Source organism: Cherax quadricarinatus, chromosome 62 (genome assembly GCF_038502225.1).
Source record: "Cherax quadricarinatus isolate ZL_2023a chromosome 62, ASM3850222v1, whole genome shotgun sequence".
NCBI classification, from domain to species: Eukaryota; Metazoa; Arthropoda; class Malacostraca; order Decapoda; family Parastacidae; genus Cherax; species Cherax quadricarinatus.
Window position 1 is genome coordinate 754,553 of NC_091353.1, and position 19,496 is coordinate 774,048.

General features: G+C 41.7%; 1 protein-coding gene across 1 annotated transcript in view; it reads right to left on the minus strand.

The window, feature by feature from the left end:
- Positions 1–19,496, minus strand: part of LOC128687121 (cell adhesion molecule Dscam2) — a 139,659-nt gene continuing 120,163 nt past the window's right edge. Inside the window, exons 23-27 of the mRNA XM_070098295.1 lie at positions 13,171–13,277; positions 8,059–8,248; positions 6,698–6,869; positions 333–515; positions 1–172 (exon numbers count right to left, since the gene is read on the minus strand). Coding sequence (XP_069954396.1) covers positions 1–172; positions 333–515; positions 6,698–6,869; positions 8,059–8,248; positions 13,171–13,277 — 824 coding nt within the window. The remainder of the gene's footprint in view (positions 173–332; positions 516–6,697; positions 6,870–8,058; positions 8,249–13,170; positions 13,278–19,496) is intronic.

Below are 19,496 nucleotides of genomic sequence, written 5' to 3' on the forward strand. Positions count from 1 at the left end.
TTACTTGCCTGTTTCTTTATAGTTAGACTGAGATCGCTGACGTGCAAGATGGCCGTATGCTGGAGAGTGCTGTGAGTGCGGGTCACTCTGGAGTGGATGTTCCAGACAATCCCGGGGGTTCATGGTGTGTAGGGATAGACCGTACTCCAAGGTTCCCTCAGAACTTCCTACACTGAATACAAAAGCATATTTATATAATATTAACTATACAATAAACTGAATAAAAGGTTTAATGTGCACAAAACTAAAACCTAAACTCAATTTTGGTATTAACAAAATATAACACTTATGTCATTGAATGTTAAAATACAAGGATGTTGAAACAACTGTACCTGAATGTGGCATAAGGACAGATTTCATAAGGATCTGACATTTCTTCTTGTGTTTTGAGAGAAGCTAAAGATCCTCTTGGTTTTTTAGTGGGTGTAGGAGAGTACAGGTGAGCACGAGTAATCTCAGTGTTGCGTGCGTTGTCTTCCTCTACACCACTCTTGTTGTCTACACTCTCACCCTGCCTAGTGACCACACCCGAATATATATGTCGTGCCGAATAGGTAAAGTTGGTTAGGAAGAACTCGTTTAAAATTAAGTCCTTTCTAAAATTTTATCTTACACGTTTTTTTCAATGTTAATTTGAAAATTAATGATTTTGTACCAAAAGCACCTTAGAAAACGTACCTATCCATATTATAACAAGCTCAATTTATCTTTGCCTAATCCAGCTAAATATTTTTTAAATAAGTTTATAATAATTTAATAAACAAACAAAATGAAACATTTTTTTTTCGTTAGGTTCAGAATGATTTTTGCAAAATTATTGCATACACAAATTTTTCCTTGCCTTATTCGGCAAGAAGACCGTTGCTATATATATATATATATATATATATATATATATATATATATATATATATATATATATATATATATATATATATATATATATATATATATATATGTCGTGCTTAAATATATATATATATATATATATATATATATATATATATATATATATATATATATATATATATATATATATATATATATATATTATATATATATATATATATATATAATAGGCTTAAATATATATATATATATATATATATATATATATATATATATATATATATATATATATATATATATATATATATATATAGAACTTGCGATCTTGGCTTAAATAGCAACGCTCATCTTGCCATATAGGACAAGTGAAAATTTGTGTATGCAATAATTTCGCCAAAATCATTGTGAACCTAACGAAAAAAATATATTTGATTGTGTTTGTTTAGTACTAAATTATTGTAAACGTATTTAAAATACATTTAGTTGGGTTAGGCTAAAATAAGTTGTTCTTGTTATAATAAGGTTAGGTAAGTTTTCTAAGATTCTTTTAGTGCAAATTTAAATTTTTTTATATTAACATTAATGAAAAAAAATATATCTTTAAACGTATAAGAGAAAATTTCAGAAAGGACTTAATTTTAAATGACTTCTTGCTAATTAACCAGTTTTACATATTCGGCACGACATATATATATATATATATATACATACATATATATATATATATATATATATATATATATATATATATATATATATATATATATATATATATATATATATATATACAACACCTGCAGCCTCCCACTCAGGCAGGGTGTCCCGAAAAAGGAGAAACTATAAACAATTCTTTTAACATTTAGCAATATATATCGGAGACGGGGTCACTAGCCACTTTCCTTCCGGCATTTTAGTTGCCTCTTACTACATGCATGACTTACGAGTGAAGGATTCTTTTCAACTCTCCCATTGAAATGAAACAAACAAGAACAAGAACTATTAAGAAATTAGAAGAAAACTCAGATAAGTGTATAAATATACATGTACACGCCTGTGTATTGTGACGTATGTGTGAGAATAAGTAGCAAGATGGACCTGTTATCTTTCATGTTTGACACAGAAAAAAGCCAACAATCCACCATCTTGTAAAACAATTGCAAGTTTCTTATTCACATTCATTTGGCAGGACGGTTGTAAATCAGAGTGATTACTGTGTACTAATTTTCTACTTAATTATTTAGCGGTGTGTCAAATTATCGGGATCGACTGTCTATGGTATCGATTAAAACCCAGTAGATACTTATTATGTTTGCTTAAAAATATCAACATTAGCACTCTACCTCACGATTGTGAGAGTAAATAACCTACAAATGTTTACAAATGGTCTTTAGGGACATGTTATACATACGTAATAAAACATTAAACTAATTTAACATGAGATTATATTGGAAAAATAACCCACGAAGCCTGATACAGTTCAGAAATGTTAAATTTTAATCGGAAGAAAGAGCTAAACCGTTAGGGTCATACAGTGGCTGTAGAACAGAAGAAATTGAAATTCGAATCAACCAAAGGAAAGACGAGTCCGGTTCCTTGGATCAAGAGTCAATCACCAGCATCAAGAGGGAGAAAATAATGCAATAACACTGAACTGTTTCGAGATCAGAGGAAACTGTCTCCAGTAATACTAATGAAACATATGGGAATGTCCTATGGTGGCACCGGAGCCTCACGCATGAACATACTCACTAATCAAGCGTTGAAATCTTGAAGACGAATGAATAAGATTTCGAAAACCAGGAAAATTTTCCAGTCTTCAATTTACAAATTTCAGTAAAATCGTGGATTTTTATTTTTCCTGTTTGCTTTCTGCGATTACATTATATTTCTTATAATACTGTAAAACACGAATTTTAATCAGAGTTTCTTGGACAAATTGGTACCCACACAGATTACAGAAAATCTCCATATTATGATTTACCAGCATAAATAACCCGCACATAAAAGACAGAAGCTTACGACGACGCCTCGGTCCGACTTGGACCATTGACAAAGTCAATGGTCCAAGTCGGACCGAAACGTCGTCGTAAGCTTCTGTCTTTTATGTGCGGGTTATTTGTGTATCGTTCCAGTCACGGTATTGTGCCTTTTTGTTATTTACCAGCATTTACGGTTTCAAGCTGATCGGAAGAGGCATTATTGTCATATATTTGCCTAGATCTGGTTTTATGATTGTGATTGCGTGAATACTAGCGTGTTTGATTTGAATGATGTTTTTCTTGTGTTTTGGAAAAAATCTGGAAGCAGATGCTTGTGATGTGCTGTTGTTACCTGGAGGGTGGAGTGTACCTGGAGGGTGGAGTGTACCTGGAGGGTGGAGTGCACCTGGAGGGTGGAGTGTACCTGGAGGGTGGAGTGTACCTGGAGGGTGGAGTGTACCTGGAGGGTGGAGTGTACCTGGAGGGTGGAGTGTACCTGGAGGGTGGAGTGTACCTGGAGGGTGGAGTGCACCTGGAGGGTGGAGTGTACTTGGAGGGTGGGGTGTACTTGGAGGGTGGAGTGTACCTGGAGGGTGGAGTGTACCTGGAGGGTGGAGTGCACCTGGAGGATGGAGTGTACTTGGACGGTGGGGTGTACTTGGAGGGTGGAGTGTACCTGGAGGGTGGAGTGTACCTGGAGGGTGGAGTGTACCTGGAGGGTGGGGTGTACTTGGAGGGTGGAGTGTACCTGGAGGGTGGAGTGCACCTGGAGGGTGGAGTGTACTTGGAGGGTGGAGTGTACCTGGATGGTGGAGTGTACCTGGAGGGTGAAGTGCACCTGGAGGGTGGAGTGTACTTGGAGGGTGGAGTGTACCTGGAGGGTGGAGTGTACCTGGAGGGTGGAGTGTACTTGGAGGGTGGAGTGTACATGGAGGGTGGAGTGTACCGGGAGGGTGGAGTGCACCTGGAGGGTGGAGTGTACTTGGAGGGTGGAGTGTACCTGGAGGGTGGAGTGTACCTGGAGGGTGGAGTGTACCTGGAGGGTGGAGTGTACCTGGAGGGTGGAGTGCACCTGGAGGGTGGAGTGTACTTGGAGGGTGGAGTGCACCTGGAGGATGGAGTGTACCTGGAGGGTGGAGTGTACCTGGAGGGGGAGTGTACCTAGAGGGGAAGTGTACCATGAGGAGTGTACCTGGAGGGGGTGTACCTGGAAAGGGGTGTGTCTCTGGTGGGGGAGTGTACTTGGAGGGGGAGTGTACCTGGCGAGGAGTATACCTCAACGGGGAGTGTACCTGGAGAGGGAGTGTACCTGACGGAAGAGTATACCTGGAAGGGAGTGTACCAGGAGAGGGAGTGTTCCTGGAGGGGAAGTGTACCTAGAGTGGAGTATACTTGGAGGGGGAATGTAACTGGAGAGGAAGTGTAACTGGAGAGGGAGTACATTTGGAGAGGGACCTGGAGCTTTGTCTTGGAGAGGAAGTGTAACTGGAGAGGGAGTACATTTGGAGAGGGACCTGGAGCTTTGTCTTGGAGAGGAAGTGTAACTGGAGAGGGAGTACATTTGGAGGGGGACCTGGAGCTTTGTCTGTCAGAACCACTGGAAAGTTAAACATTGCCACCTTAAAACATCACATTAGTTGCAACTGTGTCTTTTTTACCTGACGTCAGCATTATGAACATTACATAAACAAAAAGAGCCAACCACTGGCATGTCTACACAGTGGCACTCTTCAATGATTCCAGAATCAGAGCCGGCAACAACTGATTACCCAGCTAAGTGTGGCAATGGGTTACTTCCAAGAACCATGTCCATGCAGGAGTCGTCAGGAATCACTTCTACAGAGGTACCAGAAAAGGGATTGGTGTTTCAGCAGGTATAAATGCTATAGAGAATAGGGTAGAAGTGCAGAAAGGGGAGGCCTTAATATTTGGCAAGTAATAAACCAGAGCGAACCAGCAAATATGCTATTTAACTCCAATAATGTTTCTGCATCCAGACAGCCACTGGATGAACAGCCTAATGTTTCACGAGGCGGTTCACCAGAAACTCCACCCGATGGTTGAATCTCATGTGGGTGTTGCAGGGTACCGCATTACTGTATTGGGTCGAAAAATCAAAGACTGATAGAGAATGATCCTTCCGTAATCCTATAGACTAAAATTTTCCAGAATGAGAATAAACGTCTACTTTGTACACCAAGTACTGGGAGAGGGAAGAGGTGTTGTTTCCTTATAATAAACCAAGTAATGTGAAGGGGAGGGGGTGTTGTGTCCTTATAATAAACCAAGTAATGGGAAGGGGAGGGGGTGTTGTGTCCTTATAATAAACCAACTAATGAGAAGGGGAGAGGGATGTTGTGTCCTCATAATAAACCAAGTAATGGGAAGGGGAGAGGGATGTTGTGTCCTTATAATAAACCAAGTAATGGGAAGGGGAGGGGGAATGTTGTGTCCTTATAATAAACCAAGTTATTGCATAGGAGTGCCCTTATGCTGTACTAAGTAATGGGAAGGGGTGCTGAATTGCGTCCTTACGGTAAACCAAGCAATGGGGAATACAGTTCTTATAACGAATCAAGTAACGAGTAAACCAAGTAGTGGGAGGGAGGGGGAAGTACTGTGTTCTCATGCTAAATCAAGTATCTGGGGGGGGAGTACTGTGTTCTTATGCTAAACCAAGTAATGAATCAGGAATGGGGTGATTGGTTCTTATGCTAAACCAAGTACTGGGAGAGGGATTGCAATTATCTTATTTTTAATTAAGTAATGGGAGGGGGGGGGGGGAAATGTTCTTATGTTATTCGAAATAATGTCAGGGAGTGAGTGTTGTGATCTTATTTTAAACAGGTCAAACACCACCTCCAAGTTAAGAATATCCAGCATCCCAATAAGAAATTTTATGTGGAAGAGAGATTCTTAAAAGGAACTTGGATGGGAAGGTAGAATGTGGGTGGGTGAGTTTGTGAAGGCAGAGTCTAATGTTGGGATTTTTTTTCATTGAAAACAGAATGAATTGGTGAGCCAATTGATGAGAGATCTTGTCAGTGGGAGAGACTGAGAATGGGAGAGGCTGGCTGGGAAAATGTGGGCGGTGTGAGAGACTGGGTGAGACAGTATAAGTTAGTAAGTTTATTCAGGTATACACAAACACAGTTACTTAGATTATCATACATTGCAGCATATGTATAGAAAACCTAGAATAACCCCAAAAAAGTCAGACAGAGTGACTTATTTCCATTGGGGTTCTTTGGTGGAAGATGCTGAAGGTGACAGACTAGCTGTCAGCGACTGCAATCGGACAGACTAAGGGAGCGCTGAAGTGAGGGTGGGAGATATTGTGGGTGGGAAACGACTATGGATAAGAGAATGTGGGTGGGAGAAAAGAGTTGTAGTTGGTGAAGCAACAAATATACAAACCACAGGTTAAGATAAGATAAGATAAGATTTCGTTCGGATTTTTAACCCCGGAGGGTTAGCCACCCAGGATAACCCAAGAAAGTCAGTGCGTCATCGAGGACTGTCTAACTTATTTCCATTGGGGTCCTTAATCTTGTCCCCCAGGATGCGACCCACACCAGTCGACTAACACCCAGGTACCTATTTGCTGCTAGGTGAACAGAACAACAGGTGTAAGGAAACGTGTCAAATGTTTCCACCCGCCGGGAATCGAACCCGGGCCCTCCGTGTGTGAAGCGGGAGCTTTAGCCACCAGACCACCGTTATATAGATCAAAATGGACTAAATTTGATACTAAATTTGATAGGAAACATTGTGAACCCAATGCAAATAATAATTATTAAAATGATGGAGAGCATAATTGATGATAATTCTGTGATAATTTATGTGTACAACAAACAGGGAAAACTCACCTGTAGCCTCCATACCTCCGTCTCCTGAAGACGACGCAGACACAGATGACAAGAGCAGCTGCTAGCAGAAGTGCACTCACAACCCCTGCCACAACATGGGCATCCAGCAGCCCACCCACTGCTGCCTTCCTCTTCACCAACACTTCTTGTACCGGCTCAGCTGATATCGAACCTTGTAAAGCAACAATGGTCTCTGCTTAATAAATTCTAGACTATGATCCTATTCATGTTAATTGTGTTTCTTGAATTTATGTTAAACAACCGCCTTCACCTGTACATACATCAATAACAACACTGCACTAGCCAAGGACTCGAACCCATGCTGCTTTGGCCTGCCTCATGGTGGGCGAAAACACATGACGCCCTAAATCCACTGGTCAGGATCGTATGGTCTAGTGGATTAGGGCGCCATGTGTTTTCTCCCACCATGAAGCAGGCCACACGGGTTCGAGTCCTTGGCTAGTGCAGTGTTATTACTGATCAATACCACTCGTTCGTGGTCACAATAATATATACATACAAATAAATTTATTCTATACCTACTTGTTATCCTAATATGTTGAAGTTATTATTGCTTGCACAGATGGAGGCATAGCAACAATGGTAGCGTGGAACCGGAAGACAGGGAAAATATGGGGACTGAAAATATGGGGACTGAAAAACTAAAGGAACAGACACTGAATGAATGTTGACCATATCAAAGTGTCTGTGGTTCGATTCCCGGCACAGGTGGAAACGTTTGGTAAGTTTCCTTTCACCTGCTGCCTCTGTTCACCTAGCAATAAGTAGTCGACTGTTGTTGATCGCATCTCGGCGGGGGAAAATATGCCTTAGATAGGGCTGGGCTTTGAAATGAGCTGATGTAGGATAACAGTTCTTAGTCTGTAAAACTAATTTGTGTAAAAGAAAAAGTATTAAAGTCATTGTTAGCAACATATTATCAGAGTGAGGCAGAAAAAAGGGGGATGAGGACCAGTGTCTCACCACTAGATGGTGGGACACTGAGGGGAGGAGGATTATTAGCAGATGGAAGCGAGGAGGAAGAAGGAGAACGAATGAGGAAGGGAATAGAAGGAGGGAGGTGAGAGTGGGCAAGACAACATGGTGTCTGGCAGTCTCTTTAGTTTGGCAGTATCTTCGGGTGGGGCAGTGACCCCCAAAAAACAAGCAACCGTGCAGGTGCAGAACAGACTTCCTCACCAGTGTTAGGACATCCTTGATATCTCATGCGTTCGACATAATGATCTAATTTCTTCATAAAACTAAAGAACTTCAAAATAAAAGTCTGTGCGTATTGCACTGACTTTTATTTTGATGCACGATAGGCAATTAAATACAGTATACGATAAATTCTAACTGACCTCCATTATGATTCCTGGTGGCGACACGGTACACAACTGAGGAGTCTCCCGCAGATGAGGATGCTGTGACACGCAGGAGGTGCCAGGTGCCTAAAGCAAGGTCACATAAACCCAGATCAGTGGTGTCTCTGGTCACATGTGCATAAAGAGGGGTCCAGGACAGCTCACCCTCATCACTGCCAAGCTCTACCTGCAACACATTCATACACACTTGTGTTACAAAATCTTTTGTTTCATACATTAAAAATCTGACAGAAGTCTAATAAAATCTTAATAATACTTTAACTCTTACGTATTTGACCACCAACATGATTCTAATAAGAGCTGAGATTAAATAAGCTAACTACTCACTCAAAATAAGAACACAAAATGATACATAATGAAATTAGGAGTCACTGAATAGAGATACCTATAGAATGGGCTAGAGTTTACATACCTTGCTACAAATCCCATGTCATAACTTGAGAATAAACTCTTACGAAGATTTTTTATTGGTTGTTGATGTGTGATGGTGTTAATTTGCCATTTAAATTTAGAAGATTTGATGATGTATCTAGGCATAAAACATTTGATTATTTTTTTGAAAGAGGCTTTGACAATTCAAAAATAACTGAAAAATGGAATGGATTAGAGAGCTTCTAGAATCCTCAATGGTGCAATTTCGAGTGCTCAAACTATTTACCTCCTAATTCGATGACGATGGAAAAGAAATCCTAGAGAGTTGGTATAAATTTGATCTCTTGATATACAAAATTAATTCAAATTTTCCTTTCCGACAAATGATATAAACATTCTCAAGTTTACCTCTTCTGAGGCTGAATTATCTACACCACAAAACAGTACCAATTAAATTTTGTTTATGTGCAGGAAAATTTCCTCACGTAGAGCAATGGTTTAGTTCCCGGAACTCATGGTTAGTGCTTATTGGCAGACAGAAGTTCCAGTATGCCAGTTTTATTGTATTAATAGTGATATTTTTATTCAATAAGAAGGCTGCTACTCACTACTTTCATTCTGTAGTAATGATACACCAGAAATTTATTACTAGTATGTGAAATTTGAATTTTTACTGAAATTTGTGAATGACTTTCTCAGCTTCAAAAATTTATCATTTACTTTGAGCTGTGTAAATTTCATTTTGCAAATTTAAATTGTCTTCCATGTAATACAATAAGAATGCCTCTTTCGATAGGCTTCAAATCGTAACTGCTGCTGCATCTATTTGGAAGTAATTTTTTATTATGTTAGGGTTATATAGGTGTCAATTTGTCAATTTTGGAGGCAGTTTTATTAAACCTGATTTTCTCAAAATAATCAAATTTAAATCATTTCTTTCTTACAGGATACTAAAGAATTTTAATTAGAATATAAGTGAGGAAAGAAAACCAGAAAAAAAATTATAAATTCGCGTTTTTAGTCGTTAAGTTTAAATTAAGACAAACTTTTCTAATTCCAGCACATAATCAACAGTAGTTATTTATACTTTTTCACAGATTTCTGTTTATTTATCGTGAACTCCTAATTTCACCAGCTTCAAGTTTTAAACCTTGCTGTATCGTATGTTCAAAATGGTATAAAATACAGACAGGTTGGCTCGTAAGAAACATGTACAACACAGAAGTATCTTCAGTGTTGACACGTTCCGCCTACACGGTAGGCTTCTTGCCTGAAGAATCCTACGATGTAGGCCAGCGTTTCGACAGCAAAGGTATCCAACTTTTGTACACATGTCATACTCATTAACTTGGTGCAATGTATAGCTGGAAAGAAACATTGTATTATTTGATGTTTCGGTCCGAGTTGGACCATTTACAGTCACACAGTGGGGCTTTATAAATGGTCCAAATCGGACCGAAACGTCGTTGTAAGCTCCTCTCTTCTTTATGAGGGTTACTTGTGTATTGTTCCAGTCACGGTAATGTGCCTTTTTCTGTTATTTATTGGATTATTTGCATGAGTGGATTCCTTATGCATAATCTTACGAAGATTATTACCTAATTTTGCTTCCGTGCAGTAACTGTAGACAGGTTGGATAAATACATGAGTAGATGTGGGTGGGTGTGAGTTAGACCTGATAGCTTGTGCTACCAGGTCGGTTGCCGTGTTCCTCCCTTAAGTCAATGTGACCTGACCTGACTAGGTTGGGTGCATTGGCTTAAGCCGGTAGGAGACTTGGACCTGCCTCGCATGGGCCAGTAGGCCTTCTGCAGTGTTCCATCGTTCTTATGTTCTTATGTTCTTCAAAAATCACAACACTCGTGTATCACACTTACAAGATTTGTATATTATAATGGGGAATCGCTAAACCCGTAGGATTATACAGCACCTGTGGGTGGGGGAACGGATGTAGGTATTCAGGCTTTATTTAGGGAACTGGAGCACAGATCCAATTCCCTAGATCAAGAGCCCCCCTCACCAGCGTCAAGGAACCTCCCTTGAGGGGATTTGTATATTGATCGGAGTGTGTAGGTGCCAATTTGCTAGGTAAGATAAGATAAGATAAGATAAGATTTCGTTCGGATTTTTAACTCCGGAGGGTTAGCCACCCAGGATAACCCAAGAAAGTCAGTGCGTCATCGAGGACTGTCTAACTTATTTCCATTGAGGTCCTTAATCTTGTCCCCCAGGATGCGACCCACACCAGTCGACTAACACCCAGGTACCTATTTGCTGCTAGGTGAACAGGACAACAGGTGTAAGGAAACGTGTCGAAATGTTTCCACCCGCCGGGAATCGAACCCGGGCCCTCCGTGTGTGAAGCGGGAGCTTTAGCCACCAGGCCACCAGGCTACTTTTAATCTCGAAGTGGTAAAGCATTGTTGTACATTAGCGCATTATTCTGACTTCGTGGTAGTGAAGGACTCGTGGATCGAATCGGAATGAAACTCATTCCAGAGGCACGATATGACAATTGTTAATGACAAATCTCAAATGGCTGACGCATCTTAGGAAATGGATGGAACGTTTTGTGGGTTTATTGTACGTAGTTACAAATTTTATTGAATTCAGAACAATAACTAGAAATTCCCTCATTTGGTCAATTTTAAACTTATTTACTTATCTAATTACTTTCATTCTTACTTTTTATACATACCGTATATACCTTCCTAAAAAACAAGATGGGGTTAATTTGGTCTTCTGAGGGTAATAATTTGCTTAATTTAAAGACAATAAACAAAGGTCCACCTAGGTGTCTCAAAATAGTGAGGGGCCACCTAGTTATGGCTCAACATGAGGGGTCCACATAGGTATGTCTCAACATAGTGAGGGGGCCCCCCACTTAGGTATGTCTTAACATGGTGAGGGGCTAACCTAGGAATATCTCAGCATAATGAGAAGCCCTCCTAGATATGTCCCAACATAATTAAAGCCCCACGTAGGTATGTCTCAACATGGTAACGGGTCCTCCTAGGTTTGTTTTAACATGGTGAGGGGCCCACCTAGGTATGTCTCAACATAATGTGGGGCCATTTTGGTATGTTTAACCATGGTGAATTCCCACCTAATTATGTCAAAACATAATAAGGAGCCACCTAGTTATGTCTCAACATAATTAGGGGCCCCACCTGTCAGTAGTGTTACTGTGTACTTGTGTAGTATACTTAGATATCCCAATGTTTCTACCCTCGCCGGGAATCGAACCCAAACGTCTCCGTGTGAAGCTAGAACTTTAGCCACCAGGCCACGGGGGCACCGTGACCTGGTGGCTAACATTCTGTCAACCAACAATTTGGATATAGGGTAACTTCCAGATTTTTGGTGGATACGGTTAAGGAGAGCAATTAGGGCAGCCTCTATACACTTCCGCCGTCATAAATCTTCCATCACGACTAGGCTAGCTTCACTGAACCTGGTGAAGGGTCCAACGTTGTGTATGTATCGGACACCCGCGTTATTACGGTCATCACGGACGCAGACGCTTTTGTACTCCCTGATCCTAATATCCAGAAATCTCACTGTTTCCCTACATCATCTTTTATTAATTGAAATAAACCAGAGTATTAGAAAAAGAAAAAGATTACCTATTGGATCACGCAGATACACATCTAATTGTCTAGACGAATACCTACAAAACACTTAACAGTTTTTTTTATTTTTCTGAGTAATGTTTAACGAATTCGTACATTAAAAATTACTACAAAACATTATAACATAAAACCTGTCGCAGATTGGGTGGGGTTCGAACCTATGGCAACCATGTTATTACGATGTCATGAGTCAGAGACGAATAATATTTACAAGTGGTTAATTCCAGGAAGATTTCTCCGAGTGTAATGAAGTAGCAGGTGACTTGTCGAGTAATATACATTGTGTGAAGCAAACCTTAAACTGTACAACAATGATCTGGTGACACCAACAAGATGTGGACAAAGACATGTACAGATCAGCACTTTAATTAGATCTGTACATAAGTGTCTCTTTCCATATACCTTCCAGTTTCGTGACGGGGCATCCTAGCTCAGGCCACACTTACCTTCCAGTGTGTGACGGGGCATCCTAGCTCAGGCCACACTTACCTTCCAGTGTGTGACGGGGCATCCTAGCTCAGGCCACACTTACCTTCCAGTGTGTGACGGGGCATCCTAGCTCAGGCCACACTTACCTTCCAGTGTGTGACGGGGCTTCCTAGCTCAGGCCACACTTACCTTCCAGTGTGTGACGGGGCATCCTAGCTCAGGCCACACTTACCTTCCAGTGTGTGACGGGGCATCCTAGCTCAGGCCACACTTACCTTCCTACGGGGCATCCTAGCTCAGGCCACACTTGCCTTCCAGTGTGTGACGGGGCATCCCAGCTCAGGCCACACTTACCTTCCAGTGTGTGACGGGGCATCCTAGCTCAGGCCACACTTACCTTCCAGTGTGTGACGGGGCATCCTAGCTCAGGCCACACTTACCTTCCAGTGTGTGACGGGGCATCCTAGCTCAGGCCACACTTACCTTCCAGTGTATGACGGGATATCACAGCTCAGGCCACACTTACCTTCCAGTGTGTGACGGGGCATCCTAGCTCAGGCCACACTTACCTTCCAGTGTATGACGGGGTATCCCAGCTCAGGCCACACTTACCTTCCAGTGAGTGACGGGGTATCACAGCTCGGGCCACACTTACCTTCCAGTGTGTGACGGGGCATCCCAGCTCAGGCCAGACATACACTCTCAGCGTGACACACGTCTCATTCACCTGCACTAGTCTGGCTGCATCTGGCCGCCCTGGAGCTGCGCTCAGAAGAAATAATTACGATTATTTCTGCCAACTTTATTTCGTGTTAAACACAGATAATACTGTTTCTGGAAATAAATAAAATAGTTCCCGCTTCACAAGGTATAAACACCATAGATGAAATAACTTAAATGATTACTTAGTAGTAAATTACAAAGTTTTAGTTTTTAAGATGAATTAAAAGTTAAGTAATATTTTACAACTCATTGAGAAGGTTTTCAAGACAGCTTGATTTATTCCTAAGGAAAATAAGCTGGGGTACTATCCAAATAATTTGGGCTAAATCCACCAGATGGCAGAATCCAAAATATCCGCAGTAGGTAATATAAGTCAACATCTCGACTTTGGCTTTTCTTTTTTTATAGCGAAGATTTTTTTTTCCTTCCAGGTGTAGGTATGAATTGGTTTAAATTTAAATAAATGACAACAGATGCATATTGTATTAAATTTTTCAAAAGTGTAAAAAGGACATATTAACTTAGTAATCTAGAATCCAGATGAAGGAATAAGCGTAGGAACATCACTAAATCAGTTAAGTGTACAAGGGAGAGACTAACTAATAAACATTTCAAATATGACTATAGAGACAAGTGCAGATATAAATATTTACACACCGAAACATTGACACAGTTGACGCAATGAAAAAAAAAAAACAGAAAACGGATAAAGAATTAATTATACAAGGCGTCCACACACTCCCTGATTTAAAACACATATAACATGTAACTTCATTTTAATAATCTTTCACAGTTTGTAGCTTCAGTTGCAGGATTTCATTCAGTTTCATGTGGTATAAGGTGGTATTAAAGGTAGTCAATGTGCGCCCCTCTGGTTGCTCGGCAAACATCGATGTGATAGTCCAGTTCGGTCCAGACGCTCTGCAGCATATCTGGTGTTATCATGCGAACTGCTTCAGTGATCGAAATTTTCAACTCCTCCAGGGTTGATAAATTAGACACATGTGCAACTCTTGGGTATCTTTATTGAGGAAACGTTTCGCCATACAGTGGCTTCATCAGTCCATACAAAGGACTGATGAAGCCACTGTATGGCGAAACGTTTCCTCAATAAAGATACCCAAGAGTTGCACATGTGTCTAATTTATCAACATGTCGGTTCTCTGAACCATTCATCTACAAATCCTCCAGGGTTGCTGGTAGTGGTGGTACCTAAAGTGTGTTCTTCACGTACCCCCAGAGGAAGAAGTCACAAACTGGTCCGGTGACCTCGCAGGCCACTTGCCGAGGTCACCGGACCTGTTTGGTTGGAGGGTGTAAATAAGGTTTTGTGTGAGAGGGGCTTGGACTTCTAGCAAGCGTGCGTGAGCGTGTTAGATAGGACCAAATGGAGACAAACTGTTTAGGACTTGACGTGCTGTTGGAGTGTAAGCAAGGTAACATTTATGAAGGGATTCAGGGAAACCAGCAGGCCAGACTTGATTCCTGGAGATGGGAAGTACAGTGCCTGCACTCAGGAGGGGTGTTAATGTTGCAGTTTTATAACTGTAGTGTAAGCATGCCTCTGGCAAGACAGTGATAAAGTGAATGATGAAAGTTTTTCTTTTTCGGGACACCCTGCCTTGGCGGGAAACGTTTAGTGTATATATATATATATATATATATATATATATATATATATATATATATATATATATATATATATATATATATATATATATATATATATATATGTTTTATTTAAAGACAAAATACATTGGCCAAATATTCACAAAAATACAATAGAAAGTAAAACAACATAGGTAACCCAGAGCTACATCTCGAATACTTTGTCCAGCTCCCCGGCGGTGGGCCGCGTGCCTAGAATGCTGCAGGCATTTCCTCTCTGGATCGCAACACTGAGTCTCTGAAAGAGAAAGCTGGTCGCCCTGTGGTCCTTGGTTTCTATGATGAGCTTTTCACTCAGCTCTTTGAGGAACTTCAGAGCACACTTGCCCCATGCTCCAAGGGTCTCCGACCCTATTGGAATGAAGTTATAACAAGGGGGGAGGTCTTCATATTTTCGGATCTTCTGAGTCTCCCTGTGGCTGGCAGCTCCACCCCCTTTCACTACGAGTATGGCAAGTAGATGTCTGCCAATGTGGCGGCACAGGTGTAGTCCCAGGCAATCTGCTTTCCATTCTTCCAGGGTAGCATAGTGGCTCCATGGCTTTTGACTTCCATCAGATCTCTGTACTTGAGGTTCCCGTTGAGCTGGGCAACGGGCTGTGGCGAGGCTTCTCTTTATGACGTCAATGACCTCCTCATGTCTGGCATACTTCCTTTCTGCTGTGTGACACACGAGACCATGAAGTCCGAATTGATCAGCTGCCGCCCTGCCGCAAATACACCTATGTTCGGTGAGGATGGGGGCAGCTAGGCGAAGAGCAACACACACATATATATATATATACATATATATATATATATATATATATATATATATATATATATATATATATATATATATATATATATATATATATATATATATATATGTGTGTGTGTGTGTGTGTGTGTGTGTGTGTGTGTGTGTGTGTGAGATCAACTATTCTCTTTCTATGAGCTTTTCTTAGTGCTTTTCCTAATACTATTGTCAGCAGAAATAGTCTGCAATTTAGTGATTACTGTCTATGTCGCCACATCTTTTCCTCTTTCCGTCGACATGTTATATATTTTGGCAAGTTGGCTGCACAGTCCTGCTGATGCTTCTCACAATACCCAGGTGGCAGCATTGCAAGTCTTACCACCTTTCTGTAAGACCATTTTCATTTTTTCTCATTTTTTTTCTTTGGGTGTTTTCCTTCTTGTCTCGTTTTATCTAGCCACGTACACTCATTTTTGCTTCATAAGTACAGTAGGTATACATTAAATCTGAGTGTAGCATACGTGTACTCACCTATTTGTACTCACCTATTTGTGGTTGCAGGGGTCGAGTCATAGCTCCTGGCCCCGCCTCTTCACTGATTGCTACTAGGTCCTCTCTCTCCCTGCTCCATGAGCTTTATCATACCTCGCCTTAAAACTATGTATGGTTCCCGCCTCCACTACTTCACTTTTTAGGCTATTCCACGGCTTGACTACTCTATGACTGAAGAAATACTTCCTAACATCCCTTCGATTCATCTGAGTCTTCAACTTCCAATTGTGACTTCTTGTGTCTGTGTCCCATCTCTGGAACATCCCGTCTTTGTCCACCTCGTCTATTCCGCGCAGTATTTTATATGTCGTCATCATGTCTCCCCTGACCCTCCTTGCCTCCAGTGTCGTCAGGCCGATTTCCCTCAACCTTTCTTCGTAGGACAATCCCCGTAGCTCTGGGACTAGTCTTGTTGCAAACCTTTGCACTTTCTCTAATTTCTTGACGTGCTTGACTAGGTGTGGATTCCAAACTGGTGCTGCATACTCCAGTATGGGCCTGACGTAGATGGTATACAGAGTCTTAAACGAATCCTTACTGAGGTATCGGAACGCTATCCGTAGGTTTGCCAGGCGCCCGTATGCTGCAGCAGTTATCTGATTGATGTGCGCCTCGGGAGATATGCTCGGTGTTATACTCACCCCCAGATCTTTTTCCTTGAGTGAGGTTTGCAGACTTTGGCCGTCTAAACTATATTGTGTCTGCGGTCTTCTTTGCCCTTCCCCAATCTTCATGACTTTGCATTTGGCAGGGTTAAACTCAAGGAGCCAGTTGCTGGACCAGGCTTGTAGCCTGTTACTGTGTATCTTTGAGTGCATTTGTGTAAGTTTGTTTGTGTGTGTGTGTGTGCGCGCTGGACCAGGTATGTAGCGTATCCAGATCCCTTTGTAGGCCTACCTGATCCTTGTCTGCTTCAATTCTTCGCATTAGCTTCACATAGTCTGCATAAATTATCCCTCCCATCATATTATTCACAAATACCTGAAACAGCACGGTCCCAGGACTGACGTGTATGGAAGCCCGCTCGTCACATGCGCCCACTCTGACAACTCGTCACGTACGGTCATTCGTTGTGTCCTTCGTGTCAGGTATTACCTTATCCATTTCAGTGCCTTTCCTGTTGTTCCTGCCTGCTCCTCTAGCTTTTCCACTAATCTTTTGCGCGGAACTATGTGGAATGCCTTCTGGCAGACCAAGAAAATGTAGTCTACCCTCCCCTCCGTCTCTGAAAGGTTATACTGTATAAACTCATTCTTTTCAAGGTACTCTACTCCTCATAATCTCCACGATTTTATGTCGATTAATTATGCAGATCAATGCTGCCTGTCTCCTTTCTAAAATCTGGGACTACATTTGCTGTCTTTCACACCTCAGGTAGTCGCCCTGTTACGATAGATGTTTTGAAGATTGTTGTTAGTGGAACACACACTGCCTCTGCTTCCTTTCTGAGGACCCACGAAGAGATGTTTGGTCCCACCACCTTTGAGATAAATAACAAAAAGGCACAATACCGTGACTGGAACGATACACAAATAACCCGCACATAAAAGACAGAAGCTTACGACGACGTTTCGGTCCGACTTGGACCATTGACAAAGTCACACTAACAGAGGAGGAGCAGAACGGCTATATATAGGCAGGAAGAGGTGGAGGTAGTAGTAGTGGTAGTAGTAGTAGTAGTAGTACAAGAATTGTATATAATACCGACAGGATGAAATGACACATGCACAACACCCGGGCATCCCCACCGTAGACGTTTCGCCATCCAGCCAGCCACTGGATGGCGAAACGTCCACAACAAAGACAACCAGACGCCGCACATGTGTCTAATTTCATCAGTAGATGTAGTAGAAGAAGAAGAGGTAGTAGTAGTGGTAGTGGTAGAAGTGGGAAATAAGGAAGACGAGCCAGTCAAATACAAAGGAAGGGGAGCACTGCAAGAGAGCTAGAAACCCACAGAGGGAGAGCAAGCGCACCGAGGTGCGTGAAAGGGGAAGTGGGGAAATAAAATAAAGAAGGAACAGAAACACGAGACAGGAGAGAGAAAGACAACCCTCTTGATCGCATCAAGAGAACTTTCAACAAAAAACTAAGGACTCTCTCCGACCTCTGTCCTCCTGACTTTGACCTTGTTCAACGGTTTCGTGTCATCTGTCCCTCTCTTCCCTATTTCTATGGCCTTCCCAAAACTCATAAACCTGATATTCCTCTTCGTCCTATCATATCCTCTAGAGGTTCTGTCTCTTATTCTCTTGCTTCTTGGCTGGCCAAAACCCTCACTCCCTTTCTTGGTACTTTTTCTCCTGTCCACCTCCGTCACTCTCAAGACTTCATTGAACGGGTTCGCTCTCTCCCAACCTGTAAGATGCTTAGTCTTGACGTTGAGTCCCTCTTCACCAATGTCCCTCTTGATGATGTCCTTGATTTCCTTAGAGAGAAGGCCCATGAAGGGTTTCTTCATCTCCCTATCCCCACTGATGTCTTTCTTGATCTGATCCGCCTCTGTGTGGACTCTAACTCCTTTTCCTTCCAAGGGAAATATTATTCCCAAACCTTCGGTGTCGCTATGGGCTCTCCTCTCTCTCCTGTCCTTGCTAATCTTTACATGGAATACTTCGAGACTGTTCTTCTTCCTACCCTCGATGTGCAACCTTCACTCTGGCTCCGCTATGTGGATGACATCTTTGCTCTGTGGCCTCATGACTCCAGTCTCTTCCAACCTTTTCTTGAAGCTCTTAACAATCTTGCCCCTTCCATTAAGTTTAAAGCTGAATGGGAATCTAATTCCTTACTTCCTTTCCTTGATGTCCATGTCCACCGCTCAGATACAGGTTTTTCCTTTTCCGTTTACCGTAAACCTATGCACAGTGGCATGTACATTCACTACTTTTCCTATCATGCTTCCCCTGTCAAGAAAAGTGTTCTTATCTCCCTCTTTCTCCGTGCCCTCCGCATCTGTGATCCTCAGTTCCTTCCAGCAGAAATTTCCACTCTTTATAATTCGTTCTCCCGTCTTGGCTACCCTTCCCATTTCATAGACTCTGCCCTCTCACGTGCTAAACGCAATTTCTTCTCTCCCAAACTCTCTACTCATGGGAACTCTTCTATCCTCTGCCTTCCCTACATTTCCGGTCTTTCTAATCTCAACAATTCTCTCCGTCCCTAAGACATCAAGCTTACCTTCCGCCAGACTAACACTCTTCGCACTAATCTCGTTCATACCTCTCCTCCCTCTACAGATGTTCCTGGTGTCTACTCTATTTCTTGCTCCTCCTGTCCTCTTCAATACTTTGGAGAAA